Source organism: Macaca nemestrina, chromosome 9 (assembly GCF_043159975.1).
Source record: "Macaca nemestrina isolate mMacNem1 chromosome 9, mMacNem.hap1, whole genome shotgun sequence".
Lineage (NCBI taxonomy): Eukaryota > Metazoa > Chordata > Mammalia > Primates > Cercopithecidae > Macaca > Macaca nemestrina.
Window position 1 is genome coordinate 30,086,071 of NC_092133.1, and position 25,336 is coordinate 30,111,406.

At 52.4% G+C, this 25,336-nt stretch overlaps 1 protein-coding gene across 4 annotated transcripts in view; it reads right to left on the minus strand.

Annotated features, from left to right (window-relative positions):
* Window positions 1-25,336, minus strand: part of LOC105478322 (neuralized E3 ubiquitin protein ligase 1) — a 98,945-nt gene that overhangs the window by 8,979 nt on the left and 64,630 nt on the right. For 3 of the 4 annotated variants that reach the window (XM_011735460.3, XM_011735462.3, XM_011735461.3), the window contains 2 exons: window positions 12,801-13,042; window positions 12,107-12,428 (listed from right to left, as the gene is read on the minus strand). In XM_011735460.3, the coding sequence (XP_011733762.1) occupies window positions 12,107-12,428; window positions 12,801-13,042 (564 nt within the window). Of the gene's footprint in view, window positions 1-12,106; window positions 12,429-12,800; window positions 13,043-17,714; window positions 17,839-25,336 lie in introns of all 4 variants that reach the window. The other variant, XM_071069175.1, reaches the window with a different exon arrangement.

Genomic DNA, 25,336 nt, shown 5'->3' on the forward strand with positions numbered 1-25,336 from the left:
ACCACCGCGCCCAGCTAATTTTGTATTTTTTAGGTAGAGACAGGATTTCGCCATGTTGCCCGGCTGGTCTCCACCTCCTAGGCTCAAGCGATCCTCCTGCCTCAGTCTCCCAAAGTACTACATTAGAAGTGTGAGCCACCACACCCAGCTGGTAACTTTTTTAGTGCAAAAATTGTGTCATGCTATATAAACATCACTTGTTTTTTACCTTTTACATGTACTACATCACTTTGAAAATGTGATGACATTGAAAATGTGATGACCCATTTCCCCAGAAAAATGCACATTCTCACTAAATTCTGTAGATAATTTCTCGGCATTCATGAACTACATGAAGCCATCCATGGGCAAGGACTCCAGGCTAAGAACCCTTGGAGCTTTTTTCAAAATTTTCAAAAGTTTAACTCCTGGGCTCCTTCTGTCTTATCCCCAGCACCTGAACACCTCTCCATGCCAATAACCGTTTCCAACACCATATTCTTCTAATGGCTGTGTTATGTTCTGCTTTATGGAGTCCTATAACTTGCAATAAAAGTAATCACCATGTTCCATGAATTACCCCTGCAATTCATTCTTACAGCAGCCCGTGGAAGTGTTCCTGTTTTACAGATAAAGCTCAGCGGCGTTATGACAGCCACCATGTGGCAGATCCAGGATTGAAAAAAAAGGTCTGTCCAACTCCCAATGCCGCATTCTTCACTTCCAGACTCTCCTTGTTTATTGAAGCCCTTCTGTGTGAGTCAATCTCTCCAAATTTGCCTGGTGCCACTGTAAGCCGCACCGTGGACCCCGATCCCTTCCTTCAGGCCTTCTCTCTGAACCTCTCCAAGGGAGAATCTGTGCTGTCTCCTCAGGAACTGGGTTAAGGATGGCTGGGGTTCTCGGGTATGACAGCAAAGCTTGGGGGATTGCTCTGGTAGGGACGGCAGAGGCCAAAATTCAGCTCCACCTGAATGTAGACATGGTCACTAAACCTCCCTTTTTTCTTTCACCCTTTCCCAGAACTGTGTTGTCTGGCCCCCAGAAAGCTCTGGGTGTGGGCCCTTCCCCCCAAGCCTCCCAAAGCTCTGGAGAAGCCTCCTGGGGCCTGGCTGATTGGGGTTTCCTGGAATCATGTTGGCGAGGAGGAGGGAGCCGGCCGGAAAATGTGATTATTCCAGGGAATTGACTCTGACAGTGATGGTGCAGAGAGGCTGGGGGGCTGCGGAGAGGCAAAGGCAGAGGCCAGGAGGGCCTGTGCAGGGGGAGGTGGGAAAGACAATGGGAAAGGCAGAGGCGAGGAGGGCCTGTGCAGGGGGGAGGTGGGAGACAAATGGTGCAGAGCTGGGGAAAGCCAGTGGGCTGACCTGAAGCCTGGGGAATAGCCCCTGCTCCCACACCCCTCCGGGATTCCAGGCACTGGCCCTTGGGAACTACAGAGGGTGGGAGACAGAGAGGGGAAGGGGCAGTAACAGCAGGGAGAAGAGGAATCAAGTCGCTCAGATATGTCCAGCCAGAGCTCCAGGAACACAGCTGTCACTGGGCCCACACCACCACCTCAGGACAATCAGTCCAGAGCTCCTGGGGCTGGGCAGACCCTCAGAACAAAGCTCTTCATGGGACTGGATGTAAGCTATCCTGGTCTCTCTGCCCCTTCAGGCGTCCCCTTCTACTTAAACATGCACACTACCAGGTGCTCACTAACTCCCAGGCAACCTGTTCCACTGTGGAGTTAATCTGTCTTTAAAGAGTATTTCCTTCTCTTAAACCAAAATCTACCTCCCTGTATTTAACCCACTACCTCCTGAGCTGCCTATCAGCCCAGTACTGAAGACAATTCTCAGGGAATACTCAGACTTCCCACACACCTTCCCACCTCTTAGACAATGAACAGAACCAGACTCAGTACTCTAGATGTGCACCAACCAGCTCAAGGCACAGTGTGGCCATCACCTCCCTTGGTATATATGCTATGCTTCTAATAATGCAACCTAAAAGTACATTAGGTTTTTTCAGTAACCAACATTCATATACTAGTAGGCAGGACAAGAGCACAGTTAAGTGCAATGAATTTGAAGTCATCAGTCTAGGTTCAAATCCTGGCCCTGCCATTTCCTGTAAGACAAGGCTACAAATAGCTGAACTTCTTGGGGGCTCTTCAGCAGTGAAATCAGCATCTACTGATTTACATAAAATCTGTATCTAATACTCCCCTTAGAAGAGACGCTGTGAGGATGAAAAGGAGTAAGGTACACAGGGCACCTACATAGGACATCTGGCACAGTCATTAGGCTAATATAAGCCATTGTTATTGGCATGTGAAATGCCACATGATTCAGAAGAAAGCGCATGGGCTTTGGGTGATCCAGGTCTGGATCAGGCCTAGGTTTAAATGTCTGACCCAGCACTTGGCTGATGGTTTTTGGGTAAACAACCTTCCTCCCAGCCTCAAATTGCTCACCTAGAGAATAGGGGTAATAATACCTGCCTTGAGTTGTTGTTGGAAAGCTGAGGTAAAGTGGGACCATCCCCAGCACCAAGAAGCTACCCGATAACTTCAGATATTAGTATTTGCTTGGCTTGAGCATAGTCTCAACTAAAAGTCAGGTACACCTGTCCTCAGACCAGGGGCTTTTTGAACCTTAATGCAGGACTTCACATCAGTCATGATAGGTACCCAGGAAATATTCATTGAATGAAATCACCAAAGACCAAGAAGCAGCAGCTAAAATGTAGAGGTGAGAGGCTAAAGAAAGGAAGCAGAAACAGTGGAGGATGTACAAAGAGAAGAAGGGGGTAGGAAGTGGATCCCTTTAGCCTTGATTGAAATCTTGCTAGAGTTGGGAGGGGAGGGACGAAAGCTGCTAGGAAACAGCTAAAAACGGAACGAATCCCTAGGGCCAGTGCCCAGCCCAAGTCTGTCTTCTCTCCCTCTCCACCCCTCAGGGTCAGGAGCAGCTGCAGGCAGCCAGCAGCTCCAAAATAACCATCCCATCAGTGAGCCCAGCTGTGTCGAGGCCCTGAAATAGATGAAACTCGAGACTCAGGAGCTGGTCAGAGCACCCTCCGCAGAAGGGACGGCAAAGGTCACAGTTGAGTGAGCCAATACCAAGTTAGAGGTCAGGGCAGTGTTTGGGGCCCCAAGCCATGGGAGAACACCATGGAACCAACCTCGGCCCAGGGCTGCACCACTTGATGGATAAAGCTTAGAAAAACCAGATGGGCAACCTGTCACCCCAAGCAGTGGGGTGGCCCCACATTCGGAAGCAACAAGTTACATAATCGGTGCCGGGACACGTGCCCACCTACTCTGGAGGTGTTCATGATGGGAACAGAGACGGCACAAGGCCACGAGGAGAAGCTGCTAAGCTGACTCCCCTTGCAGGTCCCATCATTCAGGAAAGAACCTGTCAGTCTTCAGCTCTTGCCTATTCTGGTGGCCGGCAGTGGCTCTACCGACACCCTGAGCCAGAGCAGAAATAAGCAGGCACTGCCAGGGCAGGGAGGTCCCGGCCATGTGTTTCCTCTCCTCTAGGTGGTGCTGGGGGCCCTACTCACCGACCTACTGTGTGCCCAGCCCTGGGCAGGGAGTCTGGGAGAGGGAGGAGCCAGGAGTCAGTGGAAAGGGCAAGGCTTAAGGGCAGGAATTTGTTTGTTTGTTTGTTTGTTTGTTTTTTGATACAGGGTCTTGCTCTGTTCCCCAGGCTGGAGTGCAGTAGCAAGATCTAGGCTCACTGCATCCTCTGCCTCCCGGGTTCAAGCGATTCTTGTGCCACAGCCTCCCAAGTGGCTGGGACTACAGGTGCACACCACCACGCCTGGCTAATTTTTGTATTTTTTGTTAGAGACAGGGTTTCACTAGGTTTCCCAGGCTGGTTTCGAACTCCTCAGCTCAAGTGAACTGCTGGTCTCGGCCTCCCAAAGTGCTGAGATTACAGGCGTGAGCTACCATGCCTGCCCCGAAGTCAGGAAAATATTTGAATACAATTTGATTACCAGAGTCTTGGCATCTAGGATTAGACAGAAGCTTAGAGGAACTAAGGAACTAGGAAATCCACTTACCCCTGCCAATCTCTCAGCCTGGCTGGAAGCTAGAATGGCCCTAGGGTCAGGAAGTTTACCGTCTCCCAAGGCTCCCTCCACCTTGGAACAACTATGACTTAGAAAAACTCTCCTGGTGGGAATCCATCTGTGTCCCACATACCCTCCTTGAGGCTCCCTCTGAGTCTTCTCTGCTTTACAATAAATATCCCCTTTAGGATCAAGATCCCCAGCTAAGGCTGAAGTCCCCTTCCTGTTTCAGAGTGGCCTAGGGAAGGTATTCTGGAAGACACAGGAGTTGACTTGACTTTGGCTGAAGCACTGGAGGGTTTGGGTTGACAGGTGAGAAAACTGTTAGCAAACACCTGGTGAAGAGCAGGATGGGGAGGGAGAGGGGACAGACTGAGGAGGGCCCCAGGGCCAGCTGTTGCCCAGAAAGCTACCCGGGCCTGCCATACGCTGCCAGCAGTGCAGGGTAACCAAGGTAGGACCTGGGCGTGGAGGACCTCGGGCAGGCCAGGGCCTCCTTTGAGGCAGAGCTTGCCATCAGCCTGAGAGTCCCATTTGTTGACGTTCTCACATCCGGAGCACTGGCTAATCTGTAACCAAGGGTCAGCCTGCAGCCGCCCGGCTTGCTGGCGGGTATCTGCTGGCCCCTGTTTGGGAGGTGCTGCCAGCCCTTTACTGTCTCCACAAACATCCTCCTGCTGGTCCGCATCTGGCACAGGGCATGGGAGGGAGCCGGGGAGGGCGGGTGCCTGGCTTGGACAGGCAAGGGTGTTCTCCACCCATCTCAGCACCCACCTCCACCCTCTCCCTTTAAACCCAACCATGGGAAATTTAGGAGAAACAAAATGTTTTCTGGGGCTCACAGAGGGAAGGGCAGAACATCCTAGAATTACTCAGTCACAGACTTTAAGATTCAGAGAATCTTCAAGCCATGGGATCTCATAGATTTATAGAATCATTTGGTCTAGTGGATCTCAAACTTTTTTAAAAAGCAGTGGAATCCTTTTGTCCAACAGAACCCAAAGCTCTAGCCAAAGTCTAGGAGGTGGGCAGAGCACCTGTCCCCTCCTCCTCTCTCTGGCCTTCTCTGCAGCCTCCAAGACACCTCTGTGGAACCCCAGTGTTCCAAGGAACCCAGCTGGAGAACCACAGATCTCGTTCCAAGGAGCAATTTCGATTGCATGGTTTTCCTTTCAGCCTGATACAGGGACCTGGGTTCAAGGCTCCCTCTTCTAGTTGGAGAGCTGGTTTGAGGGGTTGGCTTTGCTTTTTTTGGCGGGGGAGAGTGGTGTTTTAAAATTAGGTATTCCTTTTTAACCTAAAGACAAAAGCCCTTCTCATTTGTGTAAATGCCTTTCCACATCTGTGAGGTAAGTGGGGCGTGTATAATTATGTCTAAATAATAGATGAGGAGGCTGAAGCACAGAGAAGCTGAGAACTGCCCAGAGATAGTGAGTGACCAAGTCAAGCCTTGATTCAGTTGGTCTCGTGCATCTGAAATAAAGGCATTGTCCCCAATACTGCAAGGCCCCAGCTCCTCCCTCCACATACACCCCACCCTGAGCCCCCCACTCTCTCCAAGGCCCCCAGTACAATCTCTTGAGCCCAACAGATGCTAGGGGCAAACATGAGATTGCCTATTTTGTAAGTTAAAAACAGTCCAATACTGGCGATTACATGTGGTTCAACTTTATATATATCCATTGTGGTAGAAAACTAGAGTGCACAGGAACAACTGAACCAGACAAAGCCCTTGGGAGCCTCCGGGGAACTACAAGGCAGGCAGACCCACCTTCCCCACTGAATCCGGCATCCTGGGCACTGCCCCTCTTCTGTGTACCAGGACTGCGGGGGCCCTGGTGGCCTATCTGTGCCCAACATGCACAGCTGATCCTTGATGCCTTGAACTCTCGTAAGCTCGACTCTGGAAGGCACAGGAGGGCCACTGTCCCCGCTCTTGTCGGGCATCCAGACTTAATAAGGAGATCAGATGGACTCACATCTAGAGAAGCTGGAAGGTAATGTAGCCCAAGCTCCTGGGTTCAAATCCCAGCTCCACCAACTGCCAGCTGTGTGACCCTGGGCAGGTTATCAGACCTCTCTGAGCCTCTGCTCCTTATCTACAAAATGGGCACAATAATACCTTCCTTTATATACAAAGAGGATATATGCTGTATCTTTAAAGAGCAGGACAATACATGACTCAGAGCTGCTTATACCACTTAGGTCTCCATGTGCCGATGGTCAGGAGGAGGAAGGGTCATTTTGAATGAGGGAGGTCTGGGAAAGCTTCCTGGCGGAGGGGAGGGTTTGGTGTGGGGCAGTGATATAGCTGGCAGAATTTGGGGTAAGCAGAAAGGAAGTGCCAGAAGAGCCTCTGAAGCAGAAGGAAGAGCAGGATTTTTCTTAATCAAAAAGAAATGAAAATCATCAAAGAGGAAGAAATCATGATCGGCAGCCTCAGCCGTTTCCCCCAGCCCAAGAGCTGGCTCCGGCTCCTTAAACTAATATTTGCCTCTTGGCCCCTGGCAGCCGCAGCTGAGGGTAAATATTGGTTTAGCCTGGGAAGCAGAAGGCCCAGATGGCAGTGTGGTCCTCAGCTGGGGATCAATCATGCTCAGCGCCTCCAAGCTGAGGCACGCCCTGGATAGAGGACCTGACCCAAGCCCCTATCTGCCGGGGGCCTGGAGAACCCACCCAGCAGCACGTGGCCCTTGGAAGCCCACCCTAGGAGTCTCCACACAGCTCTCTCCTCAGTAGGCAGGCGTAGGTCTTTTACCAAGACCTGGGAACCTGTGCATGGCAAGGGATGGAATAGAATGCATAAGCCCTCGGGAGCTCCCACCTCATCCCCTCCTAGAACCCTCCCGGACCCAGCCCCACCATTTAGAGGTGTTGATAGCCTTCTCCCTCTGACCTTACTCCCAGATCACACTGAGAGATCTGGGTTCCAGGCCTGGTGGGGCTGATGAGCAGCTGGGAGAGTTTGGGCAGGCCCCTCCCCATCTCTGGGTCTCGTACTTCTCCACTGTCAAGCAGCCAGTCCCTCTTACTAAACAACTTGACAGCACAAAAGCTGCTGGAAGCTTTCAGCTCTCGTGGCTCTCTCCCCTGTGATGCATACACATACCCACACCTGTGCACACCCCTCACCTCCACAAGTCACCCACTACCTCTCCACCTCATTCCTTCCCCTCCTGGATCTGCTCCCCTACTGACCGCCAATTCCCCACCTCTGTGCCTGTGGACACCCCTCCGTCTGACCTAAATTGTTCCTCAACCAATCCATTTTTTTCACCTCACTCCGTTCCTGACTTAAAACTTGTCTCCTACAGGAAGTCCTCCTGGATTGCTCTCCAGCTGCACTCCCCTCCCACATATACACACAGTTTTACTCTTCAGCTCACACTTGATTGCAGAATTGAACTTGGACCACCTTGCATCAGTTATATGATGTGTCCCCCAGGGAAAACATTATTCCAGGAGAGGGGCTGGGTTTTCAATTCTTCTGTCTCCCACCTGCCCCCACATAGTACCTAGGCTGTGGTGGGCACTGAGGGATGCTCTGGAGCTCCCTCGTAAGTGGGCTCTTGGCCCACCAGCCTCCCGATGGGACTCACAGATGCTCTTCCTGAATCGACATTTCTTTTTTTTTTTTTTTTTTTTTTTTTGAGACGGAGTCTCGCTCTGTCGCCGGGGCTGGAGCGCAGTGGCCGGATCTCAGCTCACTGCAAGCTCCGCCTCCCGGGTTCACGCCATTCTCCTGCCTCAGCTTCCCGAGTAGCTGGGACTACAGGCGCCCGCCACTGCGCCCGGCTAGTTTTTTTTTTTTGTATATTTTAGTAGAGACGGGGTTTCACCATGTTAGCCAGGATGGTCTCGATCTCCTGACCTCGTGATCCGCCCGTCTCGGCCTCCCAAAGTGCTGGGATTACAGGCTTGAGCCACCGCGCCCGGCCCTGAATCGACATTTCTGAGAGGAGCAAGGAGATCTTCAGACACTGGGATAGGAGCTTTTTTCTCCATGTATTAATCACCCAATAAAATCTGTGTTTATTTAGTTGCTGGCAGGTCCCTTCTCCCTGGAGGAAGGAAGCTGTTATTCTTGACGATACCAGCCTAGGCTTGAGCCAGGGCGCCCCAAAGAAAGAGGTGATCTGCGGAACTCCAGCATAACAGGGAGGAGGGCCTGCTGGGGCTGTGGCATGGGCACCATAACAGGGAGGAGGGCCTGCTGGGGCCATGGCATGTGCACCACTGTAGGCTTGGATTCTGGTCAGGGCAGGGAGGACCGTCCATTGAGGAGAGACACCAGCCCCTGCCTCCACTCTGTCCGGGGACACAACCCATCCACCCATGGCCTGACCTGCTTACCTACCATGTGCCAGCTACCCTGGGAAGCCTCTGGTCTAAGGAACAAACACAGAGCAGGTAAGGTTGGGAGGGCTTTGACCACAGGCTTCAGACAAAGGGGACAGGGGCAGGCCTGGCAGAAAATCCCTGAAGATCAGACATTGGTTTGGGGGACAATCACCCCAGGAAAGACTGGCCCAGCTTCAGAGCCACCAAGACAGACAGCGACTTTCTTCAGAGGAGAGACAGCAGTGGGGAGGACACCAAGACCAGGGAAAGCAAAAAGGGTGAGAGGATCTAGGTCGAGGCAGAGAGAAAAGCCCAGAAAGATACAGGTGCAGTAAAGGGGCAAGCGATGGAGAGAGGGAGAGGTGGGAAGTGGGGCGGAGAGGAAAGAGGAGGCAGGGAAGGAAGCTGACCCTGAGGCTACCTGGGGTAGAGGGGAGTATCTCAGAAGACAGGCACTAAACGAAGGTGGAGAGATCACGCCCACCTCAGCAGATCTCTGGATGAATCTCTGTGTCTCCCTCTCTATCTTTACCAAAAAAAAAAAAAAATTCAGGAGGAATAAAATGAAGGGATATCTTTATCTGCCAATTGAATTTAGGGGCCATAATCAGTGTTTGAAAATACCCAGGGATTATGGTGATTTACGGCTGGGACGGAATCAGCTGGGGCCTTAACCTTATCGGGTGTGCAGAGAGGCAGAGAGGAGCCTGTCGGGAACTCCAAATGCAACTGAAAACACTGCATGCAAGCCCATTTATAGTCACAGGGGGATGGGGCTGGACCAGGTCAGGCCACCTGGGCTGTGGCCCAGGGTGGGCCCTTCAGATTATTCTCCAAGCCCTCCTCAGCCCCTGAGGGTGGGAAGCCCCATGCCGTCTGGCGTGTTCCTCTTCATTCCCATGTGCCAGGACCCTCCTGGAACTTGCAGGCCCAGCCCAAGTCTTCTCTTCCAAGAAGGCCTCCTGGCCTCCATCCTCCCCCACTGACCTCAGTCTCCTCTGACTTCCTGCCTCCTTTATGTTTAAACCAGCTGGAGGGTAATGGGAAAGGTGTTGCTTTTGGCATCAGAACGCCCAGTTCAAGTCAGGGTTCTGCCACATCCCTACATGGGCAAGCCAGGTCTTGAGTGGGCCTCAGTTATCTCCCTGCCAAATGGGGATAAAACCCCTCCCTGTGGGCCTGCTTCAGAGGGGTTAAATGAGATAACTGGATAGAAACCATCTCGGCAGATGGAAGGCATCCCATGACCACAGCAGTTAGCGATTTACTGGCTTCTCTTGGGTTGTGCCCTGAGTGCCTGCATCGTCTGGAGTGTTTGCTTCATCTCCCTAACTTCCCAGTGAGCCTGGGCTATCTGTGGGCAGGGCTGGGTCGTCCTTGGCCCCCACCCACCTGCCGTTTTCTTCATCTAACAAGGCATCCGCCCTCTCATTCGTCCCCCGCTACTACTCTCCCCCACCCACCCTGCAAATATTCCTCCACATCCTCTGCAGGTCAGGCAGAAGCCTCCAACCCGGAGAGCAGCCCGACTGAGTGAGAGGTGGATTCTTCCCCATCTTGCAGGGAAGTGGACATACGGACAGACCAAGGCTCTGCCGATGCTCAGTACTGAGAGAAGCGCCAGCACCACTTGGTGGCACACAGAGATGGAGAGGAGAATTCCGCCCAGAAAGGCTTCAGGGAGGAGGGGGCTTTGGGGCTGGCCTTGAAGCCAGAGTGGGGACCGTGAGGAAGGGCACATTTTCTTAGGGAAAAGCAAGAATGTCACCCCACTACCTTCACCCGCCCACCCCTCAACAAGACTGTGGCTTTCTTGGGAGCAGAGACTTCGCCTTCCACTATGTGGCTGAGCCCTGGGCTAAGTCAGAGCCTTCACAACCATTATCCAGGTGGGAAGCCTGAGGCTCAGGCAGAAGTGGTCAGGTTAGAGCTCAAACTCAAATGGGACTCCAGTGCCTTAAAGTATGGGGCACTGAGGATACCAAAGCTGCACCACGGCATTCACTCGAGCCTTGAGTGGGGAACTGCCCTCCCCAGGATGGGTGGGGACGAATGACAGTCACGGACCCCTTACTGTGCATCAGCTGCTTCTCAAAGAACCCTGAGAAAGCATTTAGCCCCACATTACAGATGAAGAAACTGAGGCCCCACACCTAGTACAGCGCGAGGCTAGGATCTGCCGGTCTCTGTAGCTCAGGGGCATGAACACTGCTCTTTCTGCCCCGGCTGCAGGCACACCCGTTTCACAGAGAAAATGCAAAGCACCTGGGCTCCCTTCTTCAGTTGCTGAGACCCAGAACTGCCCAGTTCCAGGCTCTGAAACGTGTCATTGTGAATGCAGAAACACTTCTGTTGAGGTGAAAAACAAAGTTCCCAAACTACTAGCTAATAAAAACCGCTTCCTGATGTTTGGAACTCAACAAACAGGCTTCTGACTCATTTCTTTGTTTTTACTATCACTGACTTTTTGCTCAAATAAAGGTGTTGTGGAAAAGAAGAGCTTCACTGTGGCTAGGCTCTGAAGTCATAAAGGAAAAAAAAAAAAAACGTTTTTCAACCACCTTCATGGCCTCTTTCTCTGCAGGGAGCGGCGGGTAGAGATGGCAGAAGGAAAGAGTGTTGCTTGAGCATATACTTGGTACCCGAGACTGTGCTGGGCACTTTACTCACAGCCTCCTTGATGGAACTTAATCTTCCCACCAACCCATTTCACAGATGAGGAAGCTGAGGCTTGCGCAGCCTCTGCCTGGAAGCAAAGCCGGTTTGCTGATGGCCTGATTTGTACCCAGAGTCTGCATGTGCGCACGTGCACTTGAGTGCCTGTGCACAACGAGAGCCAGGTGGGAAGGAGCCTGGTCTGGGAGTCAGGTGACCTGAGTTCTAGTCCTACCTTAACCACCAACTCGCTGTGTGACCCTAGGAAGTCGGAGATTCTCCTGTCCTCTTCTAGCCCCGGTACTTGTGCCATTGCAGGGAAGCCTGGCCCCTGAGCATGCCAGGCTGCTTCCCGAGGCTCCTCCTCCTTGCTCTCTCGCTCTCCTGAAACAGCCTAACTTACGCTGGGGGCCAGGGAGCAGCCAAGAGTCTTAGCTCCCCCAGTGCCTTCTGCCCCTGGATCCTACCCTTTTATCCAACATCCCTGCAAAAGGCACTAGGGTGGGCTTGGAACCCAGTCTTCTGGAAGGCTGCAGAGCCCAGGGCCTGACAGCTGGCTTTAGAGCTGGAGACTCAGGGCTGGCTCTACCCCTCAAGGGCCATGGCTCCTGGGACCATGATGCAACCTCCCTGGACTTGAGTTTCTGCCCAATAACGGGGTCTCCCTCCCAGGGTTGCTATGAAAACAGGCAAGAATGAAGTGCCTTGCACATAGTAAGTGTTCTATGAACTGTGGTTGTGATGATTAATTTAATTTCTTCTGGGGGTGGTGGTCTTTGAGATCGCCGTTTATGATTGTGAAGGTTGCACACTGCCCAAGGCACCACCTGAGAGGCTGCAGAGAGCAGAAATCACACCCAGGTTCCACTGAAAAGCAATGGGCCTAGAGGAAAGGAGCTCTCTGCAGTTCATGCCAAGGCTCCCAGGGCTGCCCCTGTTCCCCTCGGCACCAGTCAGAGAGGGGTCCCTACGCCTGATGGGATTGCACAGCACCAGGCTGCAGTGCCCAGAGGTTGAGGGGTGTCCCCTGCACCAAGGGGCCGGAGGGGCAGGCACTCACCAAGCAGCTGGACGCCCCGCGTGAGGCCGTAGACGTCCACCAGGGCCCAGAGCGGGTCAGCCGTGCGGACCCCGCTGAAGAACAGCATGACAGCCGAGTCGTTGATGCGGTGGAAGACACGACCCTTCTTGTCCACCCAGAAAGCGATGATGTTGCCCTCGTTGGCAAACTCCTCAGGCAGCGCCTTGGCCCAGAAGCCACTCTGGGACACCAGGTCGGGGCAGGCGTACTTGGGCAGCGAGTCAGGGTGGATGCGGGATGGGTCCTTGCTGGTGAAGCCCAGCCGCAGGGCCCCGCTCCAACAGCACTGCTTCTTGGTGATCTGGGTGGCAGGGGGTGGCCTCAGCCCACCCTCTCCCACTTGGTCAATCGGACCAAGGGTAGCCCCCCTCGGGTGGACTCCCTGGAGCATCCCACAGCAGCCTGCCCACCATTCCAGCACAGTTCCCTCCCAGGAGCCCTCCCTGCTGGGAAGACAGCAAGGGGTTCCCGCGGCCACTGCCCTCCCGGTTCCTTCCTTGTCACACAGGGAGGTTGAGAAAGGCATAAGGAAGAGGGAAGAGGGTCACCAGAGAGAAAAGGCGGGGGCAGGGTATGGTGGTGGGGGTGGCAGCAGGCAGAGTCCAGAGGCCCAGGGAACGCCGTGAGGGAAGCAGGAAGCACGGGGCGGGGGCGGGGACGGGGGCAGGCCCACCTTCAGCCTGACTTGCTCGTAGATGAGGACCGGGCGGTTGCTGAAGGTGATGGCGTTGCAGAAGCTGGCCTGCCTCTTGACAGCCTTGTGGCTGAGGTCCATGAGGATCTGGGAGCCCTTGGTGTGCGGGTGGAAGAGCAGCGGTGTGGCTGGGAGCCCCCCACCAGGCAGCACCGCTGGGCAGTGCTTCTGCTTGTGGTGGCATCGGTGAGAAGTGACGGGGAAGGGGCCCCCGATGGAGTCTGCAAAGGAACAGGTCACAGTGTCAGAGAACTTGACGGGTCCACGAGCCAGACCAGAGTCCCCTAGGTAAGGGAGGAGGCTGGGCATGACCAGAAGTCACCCGGAGCCCAGTTCTTCCACCACTGTTGCCACGCCTTGCCACCATCCTTCTGCCACCATCTCTCACCATCTCCCACTCCACCATCTGCCACCATGCTCTACTGGTTCACTACCCACCACTTCTCCCCTCAGCCTTCCCTATCACCTTCCACCCCCACCCTCTCCCACCTCCTCTCCCCACTAGTATTTAACACCCTCTGCCTTTCACCTCCTACCATGGTAGCACATCGCCTTTACTACTGCCCTCCACCACCACTCACTGGCACTCCACCATCCTTGGTTTGTTTATTTATTTTATCCAATAAATATTTATGACATATCTGCTGAAAACCAAGCTCTGTCCTGAGCACTGGAGACACAGACATGAAACATACATGGATCCTGTCCTCGGGGCTGTCACTAACTGGCTCTGTGACCTTGGGGAAGACAACACTTCCCTCTCTGGCACAATGGGTGGCCTCTACTCTGTGGCTCCAAGACAAGTCTCAGCAGCACAGGCAGCATTAATTAATACACAGCCTCAAGGGCTGGGGATTCTGGTGGGGCCCCCAAGATCCACGCCCTGTCCTTCAGGAGGTGGAGCCCGCCCATCCTGTCACCGTGGGGAAAGAGAACAATGAAGAATGGAGGAGAAGTGGGTGGAGCCGTAGAAAGCCACAAAACGTGACAGAGGCCTTCTGGGATGTTTCAAATTTTGGTCCTCCAAGGCAGGAATTTAATGATGCAAAGAGCTCGACATTGGGCCTGTCCAGACCCTTCCACTCCCTAGAGGAGGAGGAGCGGCTTCCAGGAAGGAGATGGAAGACAGGGAGAGAAGGGAGAGGGAGAGGCCCAGCCCTCAGTCCGGGCTGTGTTGGCTTTGGTCTGCATCCCTCTGTACCACTTTGCATTTCCAATCCCCCTCTTCTCCAGAGGCCCCAGACAATAGTCTCCAAAGCCCCAGGCCAGCTGGACACCCTGTGCATGAGCCCCCGGGCCTCTCTAGAGCAGCTTCCTGCCTGCCAGGCTCACTAGGAAGGGGTGGTACGAGGAGGAGTTCACCTTGTCCTCACCAAGGAGACAAGATGGGAACGGCTGAACAGTGCAAGGGCTTTGGACGCCGTCAGGCTATGAAGGCTGGAAATGCTCAGAAGAGACCCAGATAGTCTGGAAAGGCTGCCTGGAAGAAGCTGAATGGCCTCTGGATAGTGCAGAGGAGGGGAGGCCATTTCAGGGAAGGGGACGCTGGGAAGAAGGGCAGAGAGTGGCACTGGCTACAGGTGCCTTGCCTGGAAAAGATGCCCACTGGGCTCCGGCCAGCCTCAGACACAGCTTGACTTTTGTTTCATAAAATATGTGCTGGTGAAAGGCAACATCACACATTATTGAGGTTTGCATCCAGAGGTAGAAATGGAAGCATAAGAGAAAAATCACCCCTGCTGTGTGGGTAGCTAACACATTGTGGTGCATCTGCACAATAGACTACTACTCAGCAGTAAAGAGCAATGAACTACCGATATGAATAACAACATAGGTGAATTTCAAAATAACTATGTGAGTGAAATTAGCCTGTTAAAAACAAAGCAATACACGATTCCTGAAGCAATTGCAGGGCTTCCATTCCCTTCAAAACCCTTCCTCTCCTTCCATTTTTTATCAAATTCTAGAAAGTGCAAATGAAGCTGTAGTGATCAAAAGCAGATAAGTGGCCCGGGTACGATGGCTCACACCTGTAATCTCAGCACTTTGGGAGGGCGAAGGGGGCAGATTACCTGAGGTCAAGAGTTCGAGACCTGCCTGCGCAATATGGTGAAACCCCATCTCTACTAAAAATATAAAAATTAGCCAGGCATGGTGGCAGGCACCTGTAGTTCAAGCTACTTGGGAGGCTGAGGCAGAAGAATCACTTGAACCCAGAAGGTGGAGGTTGCAGTGAGCCAAGATCGTTCCACTGCATTCCAGCCTGGGAAACAGAGCAAGACTCTGTCTCAAAAAAAAAAAAAACCACACACACACACACACACAAAACGAAACAAAACAAAAAAACAAAAGCAGATGAGTGGACGCCTGCGATGGTCGGGGGAGACAGGCAGGATTACCAACAAGCACAAGGTGACATTTGGCAGTGTGGCTGTGTTCCTTATCTTTTTTTTTTTAATGGGTGGTTTTCAATGGTCTATGTGTTCCTTATCTTGATGTGGTAATGATTTCATAGGGGTACACTATGTCAAAACTCATCAGATTGGATGCTTTAAACATGTGCAGTTTAGTGTATGTCAGTTACACCTCCCTGAAGCAGTTTTTAAAACCCTGCTGAGCCCAGCTGCTGCTGAGAGCCTTTCCTCTGGGGTTCCCCCTCCCCAGCCTCCACTCAGAATCCATGGAGCAACTGCAGGGCCACCAATCTCTTCAAAATGCTTCCTCTCCTTCCCACCCATCCTACTCGAGGTCCTGGGGCCCTGGGTAAAGGCGCAGAAAACACTGACTCTGGGCAAATATAGTGGAGACACAAGGGGCCAGAGACCCAGCCCCTGGAAGACATTCCCCAAGGCTCCCTTCCAGAGAGGACCCCTGCCAATCCCAGTGTTGGCTAAGGGGTTGAGGGTGGGGCTGGGGCAGCACAGGCCCAGCACCCTGGCTGGCAGCAGAACAGACAGAGGAGGTGGGGCCAGGAGGACTCTGGGCCAGGGGTACCATGTGCACCCAGGCATGTGGGCTCCAAAAACACACTCATGGGCACACACATACACCTGTGAGCACGCAAAAGTAATCCCAACCCTAGGCCATTCATCCTCTCCCGTATCCCTGAGACCAAGAACCACATACTTACACATGTACTGTGACACACACACGCAGTCATGTACACATGGATGTGCAGAACAATACATACAAAACACACACCTATCACACATGGGTCATATGCATCAAATAATAGTGGCAGCCATTTGCCAAACTCTGAACTAGTTTTACACACACTGGTTTCACCCTTATGGCAAACTTATAACTATTAAACTTATTATCAACCAATTTACAGACGACAAATATGTGCCTCAGGGAGATTAAGTGGCTTGCCCAGGGTCACAGAACCAGTAAGAAACGGACCTAGAAGCCAAACCCAGCAATCTGACTGCAGAATCTTTGTTATTGGCCATTAAGCATTAAGAGGCCAGACACAGTGGCTCACACCTATAATCCCAGCATTTTGGGAGGCCAAGGCAGGAGGATCACTTCAGACCTAGGAGTTGGAGACCAGCTTGGGCAACAAAAGCAAGACCTCATCTCTACAAAAAATTTAAAAATTAGCTGAATGTGGTGGTGCGTGCCTGTACTGAGTCCCACTAGTCCCAGCTACTCAGGAGGCTGAGGCAGGAGGATCCTTGAGCCCAGGGGTTGAAGGCTGCAGTAAGCCATGATCATGCTACCGCATTCCAGCCTGGGTCAGAGTGTGACTGTGTCTCAAAAAAATTAAAAGGCATTAATAGCCAAGAATTCATGGATTTGGTGTGCTGGATAAATTTTTAAAATGCAAATTAAAAAAATACTCATAACCTATAAACTATGAAAAAAAAAAAAAGATTCTTTCAGGCTGGGTGCAGTGGCTCACACCTGTAATCCAAGCACTTTTGGAGGCCGAGGCAAGTGGATCACTTGAGGTCATGAGTTCGAGAACAGCCTGGCCAACATGGTGAAACCCCGTCTCTACTAAAAATACAAAAATTATCTGGGAAGGGTGGCACATACCTGTAATCCCAGCCACTTGAGAGGCTGAGGCACAAGAACTGCTTAAACCCAGGAGGCGGACAGTTGCAGTGAGCCGACATGGCACCACTGCACTCCAGCCTGGGTGACAGAGCAAGACTCTGTCTCAAAAAAGAAAGAAAACAAAAAAGGTTCTTTCATGTACCACCCAAAAGCATCTCATGTAGCATACATACAGGGCAATACATTGATACATGTATTTATATGTATGCCACCAAAACACAGAAATGTAAACCATGTCCTCAGCCCTCCTGCATTCTTGCTGGGACGCGACACAACCTGGAAAACCAATGTTGAAAATGGTTTGGCAGTTTCTCATGAAGCGAAAAACGCCTAACATATGTCTCCAGCACTCGCACTTCTGGGCACTTCCCCACAAGAAATGAAAACATGACCTGCACACAAATGTACAGCAGCTTTATTCATGATAACCCTGAACTAGAAAAAACTCAAACGTCCTTCAGCTGGTGAACAGTTAAAAATGTGGCAGCTCCATGCAATCACTACTCTGCAATAAAAAGGAGCATAACCACTGATGCACACACACACACAAATGGCTCTCAAAAGTATGCTACGTAAAAGAAGCCAGATGCAAAGGGCTGTATGCTGTACGATTCCATCCGTAAGATATTCTGGAAAAGGCAAAACTAGAGAGACACAGAGATCAGTAGGTATCAGAGAAAGAGAGCAGGGGAGAGATTTGACTACAAAGAGGCAGGAAGGAAGTTTTTATGGCGATGGAAGTGTTCCATTTCTTAGCCTGGACAACACTGTGAGACCTCATCTCATTGTACAAATAAAAATAAAAAATTAGCCAGGCATGGTGTCTCGCACCTGTAATCCCAGCTACTTGGGAGGCTGAAGCGCGAAGATGGCTTGAGCCCAGGAATTTGAGATTGCAGTGAGCTATGATAGCACCACTGCACTTCAGCCTGGGTGACAGAGCACGATTCCATGTCTAAAAAAAAAAGAAAAGAAAGAAATAATGTTCCATATCTTGAGATTGGGGTAGTGGTTACACAACTTGTACATTGTCAAAACTCACAAAACTACACATTTGAAAAGGACAAGTTTTACTATATACATATTATATCTCAATTTAAAAGCTATAGCTGGCTGGGTGCAGTGGCTCAGGTCTGTAATCCCAGCACTTTGGGAGGCCAAGGCAGGCTGATCACATGAGCCCAGGAGTTCGAGACCAGCCTGGGAACATGGCAAAACCCCTTCTCTACAAAAAAAAAAAAAAAAACCTACAAAACTTAGCCAGACATGGTGGTGCACACCTGCAGTCCCAGCTGCTCAGGTGGCTAAGGCGGAAGGATCACTTGAGCCCGGAAGGTTGTAGTGAGCCGTGGTAGCACCATTGTACTCTATCCTGGGCAATAGAGCAAGACCCTGTCTCAAACAAAAACTTAAATTAAATTAAAAAATAAAATCTATAATACAACTAACAAGTCACATCTTCATTCAGACGGAGAGAAGAGAGGCTGCACTTTCTCACCACTATAGCACCGCCATCAGCTCACCTTGCGCAGTGCCTTGGAGGTGGCCATCTACCAGAAGACCCCCAGTGCTTGGTTGGGCCTGCCACCCTACCCTTAAGCTCCTTCCACAGCTATGGAACAGAACAGGGGTTCCCTGCCCCAGGTATGGAGAGAGAGCACTTTGGTAGCTGCAAAGCCCCACTCACTGACTACCGTGCCTGTCTTCTGCCAACAGTGTGAACAGGTCGTCGGGGCAGCCATGGAGGCCAGGCCCGCCCTGAGCAGCTATCCTCAGCCCCTTCTCTCTGTACTCAGCTCGCTGTGTGATCATCGCCTACCAAGCCACCTCTGGGGAGACCACTTGAAAACCCTCTCTGGTGTGCTGGGCATTTCCTGCCATGGACTGTGGGCTCCTGTCATGTGGCAGGCCCCAGCAGCACTCCTGACCTGCTCTGCCCTGCTCCTGGCTCCAGGGGAGCCCCTGAGCACCCCTCACTCAATCTACCAATCCTGCCTCAGGAATAAGCACACCTGGGTTCTGTCCTCTCTTGTCCACCCTACGGCTACAGCCCTAACTCAGGCCTCACCACTCTTCTGAACCAGGGCAGGGGCCACGATGCGCTCTGCCCAGCACTCCTCTAGGGGGCGCTGTTCTCATGGACTACGAGTGTCCAATGTGAAGCCTTCATCAGGGTGACCCCCTCCTCCCCCACTGCGGCTACTCCTGCTCCTGCTACCCCCTCCTCCATCCCGGCTGGCATTAAAATATTGGGGGCAGGGAGTGGAGTGGTGAGCAGAAAGCAAAATGAGAATGAACCTTGGACATAGCTCTGATGCCAAGGGTCCAGAGGGGGCAGCAGGGGGTGGGGCTTCCTCCCTACACTATCCAACAGGGTCCCTCCCAGCACCGGGACTATGACTCTTTAAGGTTCCTATTCTATGAATGAAGGAGTTGGATTCAGAATTGTTAAGCAACTCACTTGTGGTCACACAGCAGTTATGTGGCAGAACTGAGACTTGAACCCTGGTATTCCAAGGCCATGTCTGGGGTCCTTTACCCTACTCAGCCTCTGGTACTAGAGCTCCTTTTCCCCATAAGTCCAAGACGGCAGGCACTTCGGGGAAGGTTGTGTGCAGGAGGGGCTGGGGGCTGGGGGAGCAGCTGTAGCAAAGGGTCTCAAAAGGGGGTGTGTGTGGGCTGCACAGCTGCTCCACCAGGGACACACACAACTGGATGGAGCCCCAGTTGTGCCACCTGGCTCTCAGCAGAGCTCCCAGGGAGGGCCCTCAAGTGACAGGTTTACAGGCTTCTTGGGAGCCCCAGGGGGGGCATCCTCCTCAGGCGAGGCTGCTGCTGACATGGTGGAAACTCCCCCGACAGCCCCATTCCTCCTGGGCATTTATGAGCTGCCAGACACAAGCCTGGCCAGCCCTCTGGGTGACCCTCAGCTGGCGGACCACATTCCTGCCTCTCAGCGGGGTCCCGGGGCAGACGCCTGGACACACATAGCCTCCGGAGTGACCTCCCCATGGCCCCCACCAAGCTCTGCCCCAGAACCACTGGCAGAGCCCCAGATGCCCTAGGCTGGTCTCAGCTGGGCTGCCAAGGAGAGATGGGGGGAGCTCACCACCCCAGCCAAGAGCAGAGGCACTGATACTGACGCCAGTGCCCAGCCTCTCATGGCTTCAAGGGCAGTGTCTTGATTGATGCCCCCAACGCCATTCTGGCACAGATCCTCTGAAGTTAGGTTTACACATTGAGTGAGGAACCCACATCTGAACCCAGGGCTGGCTGCCCCCAAACGAGGCAGCTCTGTCACTAACTGTAAGACCTCTGGGAGCCTCACTTTCCTCATCTGTAAAATGGGGTCATGGCAGGCCTTCATGGGATTCTTGTGAGGATTAAAATAGATGGTGTACGTAAAATTCAGTAAGTAGTTGCTATTATTATTATTATTATTATTCCTATTTATATTACTCTGCTTTCTACCCCCACACTTTTGCTCAAGCCATTCCCTCTGTCTCACCTGCGCCTCTCCAAACCCCACCCATCTTTCAAGGCCCAGCTAAAGCCCACTGCATCCAAGATCATCTTGTTTTGAACCCATGGTCCTGAATACCAGTGCTGGCATCATCATCTTCATCCAAGAGACAGTCTCGTCTCACTTTCTGGGCGGTGGAGCGAGGCACAGAGAATGAGCATTGGAGGCAAGAGGCCCTGGGTTCAAACCCTGACCAGGCCACAGACTTGCTGTGTGACTTTGGACAAGTTGCTTCACCTCTCTGGACCTTGATTTATTTCTCTGTAAAATGAAGCTCATCATAGCCGCCCTGCCCACCTCTCTAGGCTGTAGTGGTGCCCCGGTAAATTTACAGATGTGAAAGAATTTTGCAAACTTTAACACTTGATCTCAACATAAGGTCTTTTTTAAAAACATAAAAGCAAACATAACTACTGCAGGAAGTGATCGGCTCATTTCAGCCCAGTGGGAAACCAGGAACTTCAGTCCTATTTTACCCCAAACGTCCTAATCTCAGATTGCCAAGGTGGTCCTGATTTGGACTCGCTTATCTGCATTAACTGAACAGGGCTCTGGGGGAAAGGATTTAGGAGAACGGCTGGAAAGCTGGGGATGCCTGACTCCTGGTGGGAGATGGACAGGTGAGGATGGAACTTGGGGGACAGAGATGATTGTAAAACTGGGCAGAATTAAACTTCTTTGGGTTCCCTAAAGGGGCCTCTACCTCCCACACCTGCCTCTGATTTCCAGGCTTGGCCCAAGCCCACTTCTGTGCTGGGAACCTTTCCTTCCTCCTTCCCACCTATATAAAATGCCTTTCTCATGCATCCTTCAGAAGTAGATTTTTTCCAGACTAGGTTAGGGGCCTTACTATGGACCTCTGAGGACCCCATAAGCCCCCTAACGGAGCACCCATCACCAAGCAGCCTTTCCCAACCCTGGTTCTTACACAAGATTAAGCCCAGATACCCCAAGGCACTTGTTGTATGCAATGCATTGACTTGTCTCTTCTGCCTCCAGAATGGTTTGGTTCTATGCCATCCTCAGGAGAGCTGAGAAGTCACTCCCATCAGCTTCTGTGTTCTGCAGAGTAGCACTGCACTGGTAAATGCTGCAGGGTTATTTGTGCCTGTCTCTCCCCCGATGGACTGTGAGCCTCCCCAGCACAGAGACCACTTTCTTTTTTTTGAGACTGAGTCTGGCTCTGTCACCTAGGCTGGAGTGCCGTGGCCTAATCTCGGCTCACTGCAACCTCCGCCTCCCAGGCTCAAGAGATTCTCCTGCCTCAGCCTCCTGAGTAGCTGGGATTACAGGCACAAGCCACCACGCCTGGCTAATTTTTCTATTTTTAGTAGAGACGGGGTTTTACCATGTTGGTCAGGCTGGTCTCAAACTCCTGACTTCATGATCTGCCCACATAGGCCTCCCAAAATGCTGGGATTACAGGCATAAGCCACGGCGCCCAGCCCCATTGTCTTTTTTACTGCTGTTTCCCCATAGCCTAGTTCACAGCACACAGCAGGTCCTCAATAAAAGTTGCTGAATGAATTGCTAGTGTTTGATTCTTCTATCTACTGATGAATTGGCAGGAGTTCAGGCAGCACCCATTTTGTGCCTTGCCCTTTCTGGTGTCCAGTGGAGAAATTAGAAAAAGAATGGAATAAAGGGAGCAGCTCCCTTCCCTGCCTAGCACGCCTGACTATAGCCTGCCTGCTCAAGAACCTTCAATAGCTCCTCACTTGCCGGCAGTAGAAAAGAATCAGATAAGGAAGGCCATGAGGGTTGATTCTTTCTTGTGTATCAAATGCTGCAGAGTTTGCCCTTCAAACACAACCTGATCACACCCTCCAATCCCTGCAAGGCAGGTGTCTATGGGAACAACCCCTACAATGGCCCCAACAATCCCTGCATCCACCTCTTGGCCTTCAGGCCCTTGTGTGACCCCTTCCCCTTAAGCGTGGGTTGGGCCTAACACATAGCTTCGAATGAATAGAATACAGAGGAAGTGGCCGGCGCAACAGCTCACGCCTGTAATCCCAACACTGAAAGGCTGAGGCAGGTGGATCACCTGAGATCAGGAGTTCGAGTCTAGCCTGGCCAACATGGTGAAACCCTGTCTCTACTAAAAATACTAAAAAATTAGCCAGGTATGGTGGCGGGCACCTGTAATCCCAGCTACTCAGGAGGCTGAGGCAGGAGAATTGCTTGAACCCAGGAGGTGGAGGTTGTAGTGAGCTGAGATCACACCACTGCACTCTAGCCTGGGTGACAAGAGTGAGACCCCAATCTCAAAAAAAAAAAAAAAAAAGAATACAGAGGAAGTAATGGAATGTCACACCCAATACTGGGTTATAAAAAGACTGTGGCTCCCATCTTGGTTACTCTCTTGCCTCTCCTAAATTGCTCCCTCAGGGGGAAGCCAGTCACCATGGTGTAGGGCCACTCCATGGAGAAGCCCATTTGGCAAGGGACCAAGGACTGCCCATAGCCACATGAGTAAGTTTGGCAAGCCTTTTGATGCAGCCACAGCCAACAATGTGACTGCAACCTCACGACAGACATGAAGTCAGAGGCACCTAGCTAAACAGCACAGAGATTCCTGAGCCACAGAAACTGGGAGAGCATTAAATGTTTGTTGTTTTAAGCTGCTAAGTTTTGGAATAATTTGTTAAGCGGCAATAGATGACTAAAACAGTATCAATAGTTCCATTTCACAGATAAGGAAACAGGCTATGAGAGGTAACAACTTGGCCCAAAGTCACATAGCTGGTAAGTGGCGGAGCTGGGCTCTGAACTCAGATCTGTCGCACTGTGCAGAGGTTCCTCCATGGACCCCAGCTAGCTGTCTGGCATGCTCAGTCCCCTCTCTCCTCCTAAGTCAGTTTCTCCATGAACACCGCAGCCCCCATGCATGCCCAGGGTGGGGGCCATGTTAGCACCCTAGCACCTCCCACAGAGCGCCTGGCATGGGAACAGTAGGTCCTGCTGCTCCCTGGAAGATGAATGAACCTATCATGACAGGGTGGGTGAAAGAAAGTGGTAGGGAACGGGCAAGACAGGCACCTTCATAGCCAAGTTAATCCCCAACTGAGCCTCTTGCTCTCACTCACTCTGCAACATCCCCATACTGACATTTCTAGCAGCCAGAGGTGTATACAGCTGTGACTCCCAATTCCCCACTGCTGGGAAGAGGACCATCCTCCTCCTCTCCCTCTTGTGTCCCACCTCAAGATCCCAGGAGGGGACTCCAAATGTTAACTCTTCAGGGCTCAGCTCCCAATCCCTGTCCCTGTCCTCCCAGCACCTCCCCAAAGCCCTCCAGGCCAGGCCTGGAGAATGGGGGGAAGCACAGCCCTGTAACATCAGCACCCCTAGTTCCCCATATAAAATCCATAGTCATGCATGTGTACATGCGTGCACACACACAGATGGCAGGTGTGCCTCATGGCAGACACAAGCACTGTTGTGTAGGCCCAGAAGCGCTGGGGGACACAGAGGCAGCAGGTGTGTATGTGTGTGTGCATGCGTGTATGTGTGAGTGTGTTTATGTGTGCACTTGTGGCTGTATGTGTGTGTGTATGTGTGCATGAATGTGTGCATGCATTGTGTATATGTGTGCATGTGCATGTGTGTATATGTGTGTGTGTATGTATGGATGCATGTGTGTATGTGTGTGCACCTGCATGTGCATGTGTGTGTGCACGCATGTATGTGTGTGCATGTGTGTGCGCATGTGTGTGCATGTGCACGTGTGTGTATGTGCACGTGTGTGTGTATGCGCTGGCAAGCACACACAGGCCTAGAGGAGCCTCCACAAAAACCTTCATAAAAGCACACTCTGTGGAGTGCTTACTATGTAACTTACCCTTCCCAATTTACAGAAGTGGACACTGAGACGCAGACAGATGAAGGGACTGACCCAAAGTCACACAGCCAGCAAGAGCAGAACAGGATTCAAAATCTCCCAGAGAATAACTGCTCCTCCTTCCCTTCCTCTCCAAATACTGCCTGGCCTCACTGCCCAGCCCTGGCCTCCCCTCCCTGATGGTTCCCCCACCCACCCCCTCAGGCCACCTTCAGCTCCAACTGCCCTGCCGTCCAGCAGGCAAGGGCCTCTGTCCACCCCATACTCTTCCCCCCTACCCACTAAGCCAGCATCTGCTGGGAGCCACTGTGTGCCAGGCGCCAGGCTGAGGCAAGGGAACGCAGAGCTAGAGTGACCCGATGCCCACCTCCCTGGAGTCCACAGGCACGAGCGGGGTGTGGGGGTGTGCACCTTCAAGCTCCGGAGCTCCCCTTGGCCTAAGCCCCCAGAGCTGCTGCCAGGAGATGGGTGGCTCCCTCTGCTAATCTCACAAGGCCACTGGATGCCTTCTCCACTGCTGCCTGCTTGAGGATTAAGGAACCCAAGAAGGGTAAGTAGTGGACCGGCTGCAGAAGGAAGAAGGCCTGGCTTCCCCACTGAGGCACCAGCTGTGTGGCCTCAGTTAGCCATTTCCCTTTCTGGCCGCAGCCTCTCCCTCTGTGACAGGAGGGGGTGGGAGCCAATGTCTCGGGTCCCTGTACACCAGCATCCTCTGACACTCAGGCTTGTTAAATCCAGAGACTAACCTGAGGGTGACATGTATGTCTGGGTGCATGTGCATATGTCACCTACACATCAGCCGTCAGCAAGGGGTCCATTCCTTGCCCTGAGGGAGCACTGAAGGGAGGTGAAGGAGGAAGGTGGGGGGAAAGGAAGAAGAGAGGACAGCAGAGGCGAGAGGAGGGAGGCCTCCCAGTGTCACTGCTGCCTCCCTTTTCGCACTCCCCTTCCCACCCCTGTCAGCCTGCCCTCAAGACTGGGAGCAGCTCTGGAAACCTGCCGGATGGAAGAGATCAAGCGTGTAACCACTGAAACCATTTTCCAAACGGGAATTCATTTCCCCATGGGTGTCCTGCCAGGCTGGTC